At 43.5% G+C, this 13,651-nt stretch overlaps 1 protein-coding gene across 3 annotated transcripts in view; it reads left to right on the top strand.

The window, feature by feature from the left end:
* The window catches only part of BAZ1A (bromodomain adjacent to zinc finger domain 1A), a 64,616-nt gene extending 61,293 nt beyond the window's left edge, over window positions 1–3,323 (top strand). For all 3 annotated transcript variants that reach the window (XM_038137594.1, XM_038137591.1, XM_038137592.1), the window contains 3 exons: window positions 962–1,104; window positions 1,680–1,767; window positions 2,305–3,323. In XM_038137594.1, the coding sequence (XP_037993522.1) occupies window positions 962–1,104; window positions 1,680–1,767; window positions 2,305–2,495 (422 nt within the window). In that variant the 3' untranslated portion in view covers window positions 2,496–3,323. The remainder of the gene's footprint in view (window positions 1–961; window positions 1,105–1,679; window positions 1,768–2,304) is intronic.
* Window positions 3,324–13,651: the final 10,328 nt, after the last annotated feature.

The following is a 13,651-nucleotide window of genomic DNA, read 5'->3' as shown; positions in this document are numbered from 1 at the left end:
GGTTGAAGGCAGTTTTGCCACTTCCAATTAGACAGAGTTTCTTTCACAGTGACAGAAGTGAACCTTAAAATTTTCAGCCATCTGAGATTTATTGTATCCGTATTTGAAATTTCATATTTGCACACAATATGCTGTATAATAAGTGGATCGAAAATTTGGAAGTGCCTTAACCCACACAAATGCAAATGTTTACTTGTAGCTTTTATGATTTTATTTTATTAAAGAATTAAACAGTGAAGAACACAGATAGAGGGAAGGTAGTGGAATTGGGAATATACACACAGAACAAGAAACTGCTGCCAGAAGAAAAATGTTTTCTGCCTGGCATAGGGCTAACAGTATCCTTGCTTGTTCAGGTAATACTTTGATGGTAAGGAAATACTTGGAAAGATACAATAACTTTTAAAAACAAAAAGGACCCAGTGTGAGACTGAAGAGTGCAAAAGAGCTTGCACTCCAGTGTAGCAGCCTTGTATTCTTCACCATTTCTGTCTGTCACTATTCAGAATTTCTGAGCTTTTCCTTTAACTTCCCTGCTGACTACTCTTGAAAGCAGATAAAACCAGTCTAAATAGAGGTTTTGTGGAAATAAAAGTTAGGAGCAGGCAGCTTATTCTGGTTTTTCTCTAACAGGGCTTTTCTTCAAGTGTTTAACAAATTGTTTTGAGATTGAAATCAGTGAAAAAAAAATCACGTTCAAAATCAATGCAATGGAGGAGGCACCCAGCTAAGGCCTGGTACTTGACATTTTGTACGACAAGAGAGACATTTTAGTAGTAAATGACAAGACTGGAGTATAGTTAATACTTTAGGCCAAACTACATGCCTTGTGCTTTTAAACTACAGTTTTAGTACCCCAAAATAATGGTGCTACAACTTTTTTTTTTTTTTTAATTTTTATTTTACTTGTCAGGCTTTAATTTTTATCTGGTGGGGTGTTGGGTTGATTTTTTTTTTCCAGAATCATCTCCTCCGATACTGAACAGGAGAAGTTCAGGACGTCAGGGCGGAGTCCATGAACTCTCAGCTTTTGAGCAGCTCATAGTGGAACTGGTGCGGCACGATGACAGCTGGCCTTTCATGAAACTGGTTTCCAAAATCCAGGTAACTGACACAACTCTGGAGGGAGCAGTCATGGCTGAGAGTCCTGTTTGCTGCTGGTAAACCTTGGGAATTTACAGCATGGTGCAAACAGGGAGATAGAGCCACACAGTGCGATTCAGGAGGACTCTTGCATTTCAGCTCAGATATTTGGTGTCAGAAATAACTTCTACAATTGATGTGGTATTGGCAAAATTTTAAATACACTTTTCATTGGGCATTTAAAAATGTGAAGTGCTTTGGTTTGAAAAAAAAAGCCAGCCAAATAAGTAGAGCACGGGACTGCTAAAGGTAAGCTTGTGGTTATTAATTAATTTGTTTAATTAATCTTTAATTTATGCAAAGACATTCTGAAAAAGACCTGCGATAAATAATAAGATAGAAACAACTTCACACTGATCTTAACTATAATGCAGTAAAAAATGATTCTGTAGCTTCATTCTTAATTTCCCTCTTGTTTAAATTTCAAAATACTTTTTGCTGATACATTATTTGCTTTAATGTTTTACATAGGCAGAATTAAAACTTCCATTTGTTTGTCCATGAATATTTTTGTTTGGATTTTTTTTTTTTTTTAGGTACCAGACTACTATGATATAATCAAAAAACCTATTGCCTTAAATATAATCCGTGAAAAAGTGAATAAATGTGAATATAAGTTAGCATGTAAGTATTATTTATTGAAAGGGGTATATTGTACTATGTTCTCTCACTTTAAATCCTTGTCCTAAAATAGAACTGTGTTGGATGATTAGAGAGCTGAAATTGTGTTTGCTTGGGGGTTTTGTGGTGTGTTTTGGGTTTTTTAAAGGAGCAGTTACTAATATTTTTAAAAATACAATTTGTTGAACATAGTTCCTTTCCTACTAACATACATGATGGATAGGTAAGAAATAGGCAGCTCTGAAACTTCTGGTAATTCTCAAGCCTTTAATATCAAAGAGTGACACTGATGGAATAATTAGAAAAGGCACTGTTGTTCCTGTCTCCAATTTGTATTTGTTGTATTGCTCATCAGAGGAACGGAAGAATGTTGACACAGAACAGCACCGATACAGTGATAGAAACTTGATACACCTAAAGACGTTTTTGTGTTGCAGCTCTGCATAGGATCACTGTACTAATTTATTGGTGTCATACTGGTTTATCAGACTGCTGTCTGATGGCTTGAAACATGCTAAATTAATTTATTTCATTCCCTAGCTGAATTCATTGAAGATATTGAGCTGATGTTTTCGAACTGCTTTGAATACAACCCTCGTAACACAAGTGAAGCAAAAGCTGGAACTAGACTTCAAGCTTTCTTCCACATTCAGGCTCAAAAGCTTGGACTTCCGATCACATCTGGTAACGTGGACCACACCGCTCCCGCGGCAAAGAAGTCACGAATCTAACCTCTGCCTTCCAAAGGATTTTTTGAGGGAATTTATTACATTCATTAAAATGGATTGTTAAATTACGCAGTCGTCATGTCTATTTAAAGCAATAACAACTGTTTAACCACCTTGAAGTGTGGCCTGCACTATATTCTCAATATAATATTAAGCACTCAGGAGAATGTAGGAAAGATTACCTTTGCTACAGTTTTATTCAGTGTCTAATAATTTTGATAGATGTACTGGATACAGTACTGGTTTACAGAGGTTTTGTACATTTTTAATACATTCATGTGTCCAGATATCTTCCAGAAGTACTTTGTTTTTTCCTGCACAAAAATAACGTTGTTTCATCCTCTAGATTTTGTAGGAGCTGTGGTATTGAGGGCTTTATCAACTCAGAGAAAATCTTCTGCTGTAGCACAGTTGAAGAAACTGTGTGTGTTGTTAAAACTTGTTTGAGCTTATCTTCTCAACACTAATGAGTACAACTGCATATCTTTCAAGTACTGTACCAGTGCTGGCTGGAGGTATTCGGTCTGAGTTTATTAAGTAGATATTTATTTAGCATTCAAAGTAATTTGTGAATTTGTTTTGTATTTATAAAATTTGTACTTGGGGCAAAAAAAAAAAAAAGTCCCATAACTTTTTAAATTTTGGAGGGTGGGGTTTTGTTTGTTTGTTTGTTTTTTCCCCTCTGACTTGATGATCAATCAATAAGTACCTTCTTGTGTCCCTGGCAGTTCTTCTAGCAATGAGTAAATTTGCAGGACTGTACTCTTAAATTTCTGCATTCAACTTTGGAAGTGTACAAATAAAATGACACATTTTTTCAAAGTATGTTGAGCTTGGACTTCCTCTTGAGTTGTACTGCTACACCACCTTCCCATTAACTTATGAGGACAGTTTGCTGGAGGCAACACAGCCGAATCTGGTTCCAATATGAGTGCCCCGGCCAGCACTCTGGGCAGCTGCAGCCACTGTGACACCGGGGCTCTGAGGGATGCAAGTGTCCCATCAGTATGTACGGCAGAACGTGAGTAGTGTAAGTTGGATGGATCTTTAGTTTGGATCTCTAATGCATAAAACCTCACAGATTTGTTCGGCTGACCAGCAGCTTCTCTGAAGTATCCTTAGTATGCTTGATAGATTTATTTTCAATATGTATTAATTTAAATTTATTAAGCTCAGTTTGAGTTAATAGGTTTAAGTCAGTCCTGCCCTCTTCATGCCATAATCCGATAAAAAAGTATGGAGTGGAAGTCTGGGAATAGGAAGGAGCAGTAGGAAAAACTGAAACATGAAGCTTGCTGCTGCAGCAGCATCTTTCCCCCTGTGTTTACACAGCTTGTGCTAAAGGGTTAAAATCTGAATATGCTCCTTACAATTACTCGCTATGTAGTTGTGGGCTTTCTTTGGCTGCTGTAGTGCTTACCTTGCCTGAAGAGTTGGTGAGAATGGGCATTGTCTTGAGTTCAGGGAATGGATGGCGGTGGATAGGAGACTGATCAGTTCAAAGTGTTGCAGTTGTGGGTTGGGGTTTTTTTAAAGAATTTTAAAAAATTATAAGAATGAGAAGGGGGAGGGATGTTGTTCAGAAATGTTGGCTAATACTTCTGAGTTTCTGTGGAAGCTTTCCACAGAAAGCTGTCAGTTCAGAGCTGACATCTCTGTCTAGATTTAAGAGACATTTTTTGTTCTCACCAAAGAAATGCTCCCAGTAAAGAATACTAAATTCTGCAAGGAATATGAGCAGCAGAAGACTTGGTTGCAGGGTATAAGTTTTACTTGATACCCCTGCATCTGTCCAGTCCTGAGAGGCTGTGAAAGTCCTGACTAGTAGGTTGCACAAACAGTTGTGCTCGTTCTGGTTCACATGAATAATCCCCATTGACTTGAATGTGAATACATTTTGAGGAGGGGCACAGTGAGCTGAGTAAGTCTATCTGTGGCAGATGTAATTTAAATAATTTCTGTTCCGAACCTACTCCCAGCTGTTCATTCCTATCACTCTTTTTCCTTCAATATTTATTATTTCCTTCAATAGCATCCCCTCAACAACACAGCTATAATTTTGGGTTAGGATAGAGCGAGTGGGAACAGTTCAACCCAAATCTCTGCTTATGACAATGGTGTTTGTATGCTTGTGCTTAGCAAAGTTACAAATTTCCCTTTAAGTTTGCAAGCCTGAGGCCTCACTTACATACACTGAAAGTGAAATACAGGAGGTACTATTCTGCTTTGAGCAGCTGTGCTTAAAATACTCCTGTCTGCCGTATGTGCAGTTCAGCTCTGACTGTCCTTGGCTCTAGTGGTGCTTGTGGGGCATGAACCACGTTCCTCAGAGCAGACTGCCTGATCTGGTACTTTCTTTGAAGCTTTTCCAGACTTCAGTGATGCTTTTTCTTGGTTGTGTCAGGATATCTTTTTTTATGGCCTTTGGGAACAGGGGAGTTACTTCCATCTCCCTCCTTGTCTTAGGGGCTGAAATATGCATGCTCCTCATCCATCTTTTCCCCCTGAAAGTGTGTTACCATGATCAGCCATCCCACCTGATGTTACCGTCAGAGTAAGATCTGTACAGTATCTGTCAGGGGCTTCAAGCAAAAGTTTTTCACCAAGGTGTCAGAATGGCTAAGTGTGAACAGCTTTGTCTCGGATTCAGACTGATGAGGCTATACCAGACTCTTACAGAAAACAGGCAGTAGGCTTCATTGAGCTTCAAGTGTAGCATCTGTGCTCTAAGCATTTTAACAAGATCAAGAGTGAAAGTCTTGCCGTTCTTGGTAGCTCCCATAGATCTTAGCCCTGGCATGTATCCGGATACTGCAACACCAGCTGCTTTTCCTGCTGTGCAAATTCTGCCCCTTTCATTCGTGTCAGAGCCGAGTAACTGCCCTAGGCAATTTCTTCTCATGTTTTTTTGTGCATAACTCTTCAGTAGCCATGGGACCAGTCCCTTTGGGCTCCCAGCCCAAAGGATTCTCTTGTCCAGGAAACACCAGCATTTTCTCAAAGACAGCTTGCTCACCTCCTGACCACCATAGGCTACCAAAGATGCAGAAGACCCATCCCTACAGTGACTGCTGGTACTAGAAGCAGCCCTTCCTACCCAAGCAGGGATGAGGTCACAAGGAGAAGGCCACTTCAAATGCTGCCTGCAGCCTTCTGTGGTGGCTGCAGTCAAGCTGATACTGGCTGTTCATGTTTAGGTGTCAGCACCAGTGTATCTAGGATTTGTTGTATCAAGTCCCTTCACCTGCATTAGGAGCAGGTGATGACCTTGACTGGCATATCCAGTGTCAGATTCACCTGCTGGAAGTCTGATTTCTGGAAGCCTGTAACAATGCTGGAAAGCTTGTGCTGCTTTGGTCTGGCAGCCCACGACAGATGTGAGCTAGCACTCTTCTTTGTGAGGGGTATGAGCTGGGGCCGGTGCCCTAGCACCCACTACTGGATGCCTCCTTTGTGGAGGGGTGAGGTTTTAAGGATCTAGCACAGAGCACTTAAACTAGTATTAACAATAAAAAAAGATGATCTTAGCATAATCTTAGCAAATATGGGCATTAGAAACCAGTATGTAGCAGCTGAAAAACAGCCTGAATGTACATATAGGGAGGCAGACCCTGAACAGCCCCACTGCACTCACTGCAGTCACCAGCTGCCCCACAACCAGCTGTCCCTGCATCTGGCACAGTGCAGAAGTGAAGAGCCATCCATGGACATGTGCAGGGAGCAGGTCTCTGGGGACAGCAGACCATGTCAGAGTCCTAGCCAGCACCATGTTTGTGCTGCACTGGTAATCTGGTACTTTAGGATTTAGGAGATTACACTTGTGGTTTATGAATCATTGATGTAACCACTGAGTTAACCCTTACCCTGTGGTGATCTTGTCTCTTTCATGTTTTATCTGTTGGTATTCAATAAATAATATCTACCACTGATCACGTTACCTATTGGGGATCCCTGTTGTAACTGATCACAGTGATTCTAGATAATGCTTCCTGAGGACTAGCAAGGACTATTTCTGCCCTCTAAGAGACTTCTCACTCTAAGTTGCCAGTGTCCAGACAACTGCAGGAAGTCTCTTGTACAGCATTTGGCTGTAACTCCGAGAGATCTTTCCCTTGCACTGCTGAAGTGCCTTGATCTTCACAATAGTGACATAGTCTAGTTCTGCAGAGCTGCTCCTGGTGCTTTACCCAGCCTGCTGCAAGGGGATATTCTGAGATTTCTCAGCCTGCTACCAAGTGATGTATTCTTCCTCCTGCCCTTCATCAGCTACCCGCTTCCCTTAATTTGGTGCTTCCTTAGACGGTGCTATTAAAACCTTGCCTTTGAAGTGCTCAGTTGAGTATATGTCCAGTTTCAGGCCTGTGTAAAAGCTCCTCAGAGAACGTCCAATTACTGCCAATAAGAATGCTTCCCATTTCAGGGCACTCAGGTTTGAAGATGATGTCTGGATTAAGACTGATGCAAAAGGTAAAATAACTTGTGCTGCAAATCAGAAAAAATTTATAAAGACAGGTAAGTAAACTGATTAGCTTGTTTCCCAATAGGGATGCTGACGTAGCACCACCCCTAAAATACGTTTGTGTATTTGTGAATAGTTAGGCAAAGTTTGGGGTTTTAACTGCTCTACGTCACTGACTATTAAAACAATGGTTATCATTCATGAATCCTGGAACTTAAAGAGTGGCTTGGGTTAGAAGAGACCTCAAAAAATCATCTTGTTCTAACCCTGCTGCCATGGGCAGGGACAAAACAGGATGCTCAGAGACCCATCCAACATGGCCTTGAACACTGCTAGGGAACACTGCCACAACTTTTCTGGACAACCTGTTCCAGTGCCTCACCAACCTCACAGTGAAGAATTTCTTCCTCTTACGTAGTCTAAACCTGCTCTCTGGTAGTGTTCTGCCACTCCATGCCCTTGTAAAAAGACTTCCTCCAGCCTTCTTGTAGGATTCCTTCAGGTAATGGAAGGCATTTTTTGGAGTGCATTAAAATGCACATCAATACAAGCTACACCTGAAATGTTCTTGGGGCAGAAAGCCACAGACTGCATGTATTTTCCAAAAAGTGCACTGAGATAAACTTTAGATTTGTTTCTTTACCATATTATATCAGTTTCCTGCGTTTGTAGTGCTTCTTTCCTGGAACACTGCTGAAATTAATTTTAAATATATATATATATTTTTTTAGGTGCAACTCAACCTTCACATTTTTTTAGGGGTGAAAGAAAGAAAAAAAGTGTTTCCCGGGTCTCCAAAGACAGGGCTGTATCAGTGGCTGCCCTGTGAGCGGCTCTGGGTACGCAGCAGCCGGCCAGGCTGGAGGTGCTCAGCCCACTCGATGTCCCGCAGCCTTTGCCAGAGGGGGGAGAAGGCAGCAAAGCTCCAGCATTCTGCCTGTGCCTCCCTGCTTGCTCACAACGTTTATCCAGCTGTTCAGGTCACTCGCTTTTGATGAGAGAAATGTTTGATTGGGCCAAGTTTCCTACAAGGATGTTACATGACAGCATACTCTCCAAAACACTGGCCGATGGCCATGGAAGATCAGCTTTCACTTCTGTCTTCTCTGCTGTTGTTCGTCTCTTTCCTTAGATTGATTTCAAAGAACCATGAAAGAAAGGGTCTCCATTTAACTAACATAGAGCTGCTGCACCAGCACTGTGTCACAGCATCGTGGTCTGGGGTTATTCTGGTGCTTGTGCTGCCTGGTTTAACCATGCCATATGGAGGCACTGAAAATGTCATGCTTGTCCCATAATTTCCCTGTAACAAGGTTAGAAGGAATCCTTTACAAGGATTACCTTGCTCTGCTAGGATAGCACATAGTCCAACTTCAGCTTTGTCAATTTGCTAGTCTTGTCTTACCAATATATTTAGGATTTCTATTGATAGTTCCTAGGTTAACAGTCCTATAAGAATGTGTATTATAATCTACGTGCTTTCTAATTTGTTTCCTTTGAGCACCCTACAGATAAAATTAGCTTGGAGAGGAAAGGACTTTGAAGAGACAAGCAGTGCTGTGGCTCAGCTGCTGTGAATTCTGTGTTCAAAATGGCAGAAATGGGAGCCAGGATGCTAAAATGTTTGGGGTTTGGATGGCAGTGCTGCATTTGACTCTGGGCAGCGTGGGGCTTCATAGTTGCTTTTCATGAGCATTCCTGTGCAGATCCCACCATCGGTCACATGCTGGGCTCTGCAGTCCTGGCACAGCTCGTGAGCACTGCTGTCACCAGAGGACACTTCTGCACTGACCGACAGGGCCCACGATCCAGCACTGGTTATAAATATTCCTGGGCCTCAGTCATCCTAAAGCCCATCCTCAACCACCAGAAAGTGATGTCAACTCATGTATTTAGCGTGTTGGGCTGAGCTAAAGTTCTATTTTCAGATTGCTGTCTGAAAAAGAAAAACTTAGTGGTTTTAAAAGGCGCTATCAACTCTTTAAGCACCATATCTTGTGAGGGGGCTTTGAAATGCTTGAATAGGTTTAGACGGTGCATCTTTTGTTTCCATAGTTGCTGCTTTTAAGAGATTTCTCAGAACCAACCCTTGGGGTCAACCTTCATCAAACAGAATTTCCTTTCGATCAGATGCAATGCTGCAAACTGAGTCCGAGATCTGTCTGGAGCAATTTTAAGAGTATTAAAACTCCAGAACCAAAAGTGTGTGTCCTCCTTTTTGTCTGACCTTTACAACTTCCAATCAAAACAGGCCATATGAATTAATCCCTGCCATCTTCGTGCTTTAGGCATGGCTTCGTCTATCTCCTGGAGAGTATTTGATCCTTTACTAGTGATTCTTTTTTGTATTTAAAAGAAATCTCAGTCTCCTTAAATCAGACCTGCAATACCATAGAAGTGCAGATCATGATTAGAAACAGTCCGTTTCCCAAGGACATTATTCCAACATGATGACATAACCCCAGCAGGAAAAGGAGCACAGAGCAATGAAGGTTAGTAGCAGAATCAGGCCAAGCCTGGAAGACTTGGGATCAATGCCTGAAATATCTGTACAATCTTTGTACAGTACTGCTTTGCACTTGTCCAGGCACAGGAAAACAAGGATTCCTTGTCCTACCAGGAACCCTGTCTCAGGGGGGGCTCTTCTGTAAAAAAGAACATAACAAAGTTGAACCATTACACACGTTATGTGCCAGCCCCAGCAACTCAAAGGTCTGCACGCACCTATCCGAAAAGAAAAGAGCTTTTGGAAACCATCGCCACCTTTTCCTGGAGGTGCACCAGTTTAAACTGTGCCATCTGCTGAGATGGCTGGCTGTATCCTAACTTTTGGCAGTTGTCCTGCAAACCAGGCTGAGGCTGTTCAAGAAATGACCCTGTCCAGCTGTCATGCTCGTCTGCTGAGAGGAGTCGCTGCTCTGTGGCTCAACAGGTTTTCAGAAACATAAACAAGATGAACTCACTGCTAAGAGAATTGTAGATGTGCACTTCAATAACACTACTGCTGTCCTTACTTCTTCTTTGTGTAAGATTTATTATATTTAGATACTGAATATAATATGTAATATAATAGAATATAATTAATATAATATTGTGAGCAAAGAACCAACTGTTGAGCCACAGTAGAGTAAGGAAAGAAACCACACTTTTATCTCTCTTCTGATTTTAAAAAGAAACAAAACCTTCAGCTTCTGTGCTGTGGTTGAGTTTACTAAAATCCTAGCATAAGCGGCAGCAGAATTTGACTTTCTAAGCTTGAGGACAGAAACTTGGAGACTCCCAGCATATGGACTATCACTCATTTTGTAAGACATGGGGAAACTGTAAAAATTGCTAAGTGCTGTTTATGCATGTGCATAGCAGAAGGGCACTGCAGCAGTTGGAGACACATTTTGTAGGGCATACAGGAATTACAAAGGCTAGCAGGATAAACAGTAGCTATTTCTTCTAGTGCTACAAATGTGTAAAGCCTTGGAAAAGTCGAATATGTGCTAATTACGTAAAGGTAATTTTTATCTTCTGTTTTTATTAATAAGGCTGAGCAAAGTTTCCCTGTATTTTAAACTGTGGGGGAATTTTTTTGTTCTGTTCTGCCATTATTTTTCGTGTTTCTCTCACAGGACGAATTTTTATTTCCTTTTTTTTGCTGTGTTTAAATACCATCCCTAACATGATGTCATTACAAGACATAACATTTTAATTAAATCTCTCTTTTGCTGTCCATTGACAGGCCCGTGGCTGCCCGGCGGTGTGATTCAGTGACACGTGTGAGTTACCAGAGAGGGGGAATTCCACCCTGCCCCGCAAAACATGTGGCTGCTGCTCCTCCAGCATCCCTGCTGGCTTATGCTGGTGCCGCTCCCTGCTGCCTCCTCCTGCTCGCCCTTCTGGCATACGACAACCAGGTCAGCTCGTCCAGGGAACGCGGATGGTTGACGAGCTTGCAAGCGAGGCGGAGAAAAAAAGGAGCTTTTCCTCAGCCGCATCCCTGCCCGGGCTGAAAAGGGCCTTCCCCACTAGGCAGGGGAAGAGGCTGCCGAACCCGAGTGAAGCATCACAGCGCTCAGGCCGGCACCGCCGCCCGGGGCCCGCGCACGCCGCCTCTCGCAGCGCATCCCCTCGCCGCGCCAGCGGGGGGGAGGGCAAGGCTCCCGGAGCCCCGGGCGGTGGCCGGGCAAGGCGGCGGGAAGGCGGGCAGCGCTGCCACCCCTGGGGCAGCAGCTGGCGGGCCGGGGCTGCGAGGTGGCGGCAGCGGGAGCAGCCGGGCCGTGACTCACCCCAGGAATGTCCTGGCACGGGCGGCTCCCGGTGACGGTGACGCAACGGGCTCGGCTCGCCGCGGGCAGAGCCCACCGGGCGGCACCGACTGCCCGCAGCCAGCGCCCCGCTCGCCCGCTGCCCCGCCGAGCCTCCGCCAGGGGCGGCGAGGGAGGGAGCCCCGGAGGGATTCTGGGGCCGCACCGGTGGCGAGACCGCTTAAACCAGCAGCAGAGACCCGTGGAAAAGGGGCGGTGGAGTCTGGAGCTGCCCTTGCGGGGCTCGCTGGGGATCCGTGCCTCACACTAGCACACGCACACTGCCCCTCGCTTCGGGCTCCTGGAATTACCTCACAGGGACGCACTGCAAGCCTTCCTTACTTGCAGCAAAATCCTGCCAGGGTCCACAGCTTAACAGTCGAATATATTTATTATTTATTGTTGGTTTTTTTGCTTGTGGGTTTTTTGAGGTTTTTTTTGTTTGTTTGTTTTGGTTTTGGTTTTTTTTCTTTTTTTGTTGTTTTTTTGTTTTGTTTTTGTTTTTGTTTTGGGGAAATTGGCTGGGTTTTTGTTTGTTTTGTTCTTTTTTTCTCTCTCTCTCTTTTTTTTTTTTTTTTTTTTTTTGAGGAATGTATCTGCAATGTATGGAGAGAGAAAAATTCAGTGTTAGCATTTCACAGCTTTTCTCTAATACTCTCTTACGCTACCAAAAGTTAGACTTTGTTTGGCTTTCTTTGCTCTCCCACAGAAAATACAGAATTGTTAGAGGGAAACTTGATATTTTGCAGGTGTACGCAGGACAGCAAAGGGGGAAAAGAAGTGTCCTGAGCAAGAGATCTCATCAGATGCAGTTTCCTATGGATTTCTCTCCCTTGAGAGGTTGATTTTTTGAACTTAATGGTATTAAGACTCTCTGTTATTTCAGTGTGCATCTATGCAAGTTTCTCTGCTTTTCCTTTCTCTCTGCTTAGTCCTCTTGAAGGTAACCTGGCTACACCATAAGAGCTCCTATGCCCCTAGCAGAAACCAACAGGCTCCTGAATTGGACTGGTAGACATATAGCCCCACTCTCTTCTATCCCAAATGGATTCTTTTATAAAATTTAATTACTTAATCAAGGATCTTAATTACTTTTGTGACCTCTATTCTTCTGTCAGATTTAACTCAAACAAGCTAACAAGTTAAAAAGTTGCTGAGACGAGGACTAGCCCAAGTGAGAGCGGGGATCCCTGCGGAGGCCAAGCAGAGGCCTTGCTTCCATGGGAAATGAAGCTGAAGTGGTAACGCTGAGCTCAGCGAGGACGACAGAAAAACAAATAGGATGCACAGCGTACTACAGGAAAGGACTGTGATACCAAAGAGCTTCAGTGCATAAGGCAGCTTAGTCGATTATAATAATTTCTCACTAACGAGCACCCAGGAGCTGAATCCAAACAAAGAGTGCCTCCTGCTTCACAGTGAGTCATTGCTTCCATCCACAGAGGGTGAAGGGAGCCTTGGAGGGCTTCCTCAGAGGCATGCACTCCACAGAGGGTATCATTCACAAAGCTTTTAGTGCTGCTGCTGGGCTCTCTGAATCATTGGGCTATTTCGGTGGTGCCTGGTGGGATGCAGGTCTTGTGGCATAGGGGTAGTGAAACTCGATGCTTCCCGAGCGCAGTGAGATGCTGAAGTGAGGAACCAGCTTTGTCTGAGTGTGCTTCAGCAATAAGATTTGCTTGGTCATTACTGCTTTTGGCTGGATACTGGCCATTTCTGTGGCCTCCAAAGTTCACCACTGGGCTCTGTCGCAAACTCCTTCTCTGATCACTGCAGTCACCGGGAGTTCAAAATTCATTTCCTTGAAAATGAGAAGCCCCTTTCTGTTTACCTGTGACCTGTTTTTCACCTCTAAGAAATGCTCTCCGACTCCGGCAAACTCATTTCTGTGTCAGAGATTTCTGTAAAGTCAGAAAATACTCCTCCTTCAGCCTGTGCTGCTTCTGTACTCTGGTGACTGCCAAGTATCAGTCACTGATGTGCATCAGCAGCACAGTGCCTGGGTACCTCAAGTATGCACCTTGTGAGATGAAGAGAGTAGCAAGCACTTCTGATTCATTATTCGGTTTCCATGGTGTTAAAAACAGAGGGTGAGTCATGCAGAGTTTTGCAGTTGTCATCCTGGAGCACCTATCGAGCCACGCAACTCTGGAGCTGGTAACTCCACACCTTACATTTTAGGAGCCTGGGATATGCAGTGCAGAGGCCCCATGTGGGTGGCTGAGGGTGCTCGGCAAGGGCACGAGATTAGGGCACTCACACACAGCAGATTCCCGGTCTTGCGCACATGTTGGAAGAAGTTTGCTGAGCCCATGGCAGCAACTGTGGTCAGTAGCACCAGAGGATGTACTGCACATGAGCACAGCTACACCTGCTTGCCAAATATACAATAAGGGTACTCCTTC

Source organism: Motacilla alba, chromosome 5 (genome assembly GCF_015832195.1).
Source record: "Motacilla alba alba isolate MOTALB_02 chromosome 5, Motacilla_alba_V1.0_pri, whole genome shotgun sequence".
NCBI lineage: Eukaryota > Metazoa > Chordata > Aves > Passeriformes > Motacillidae > Motacilla > Motacilla alba.
The sequence above is the reverse complement of the archived record's forward strand: the minus strand, read 5'-3'. Positions and strand labels throughout refer to the sequence as shown.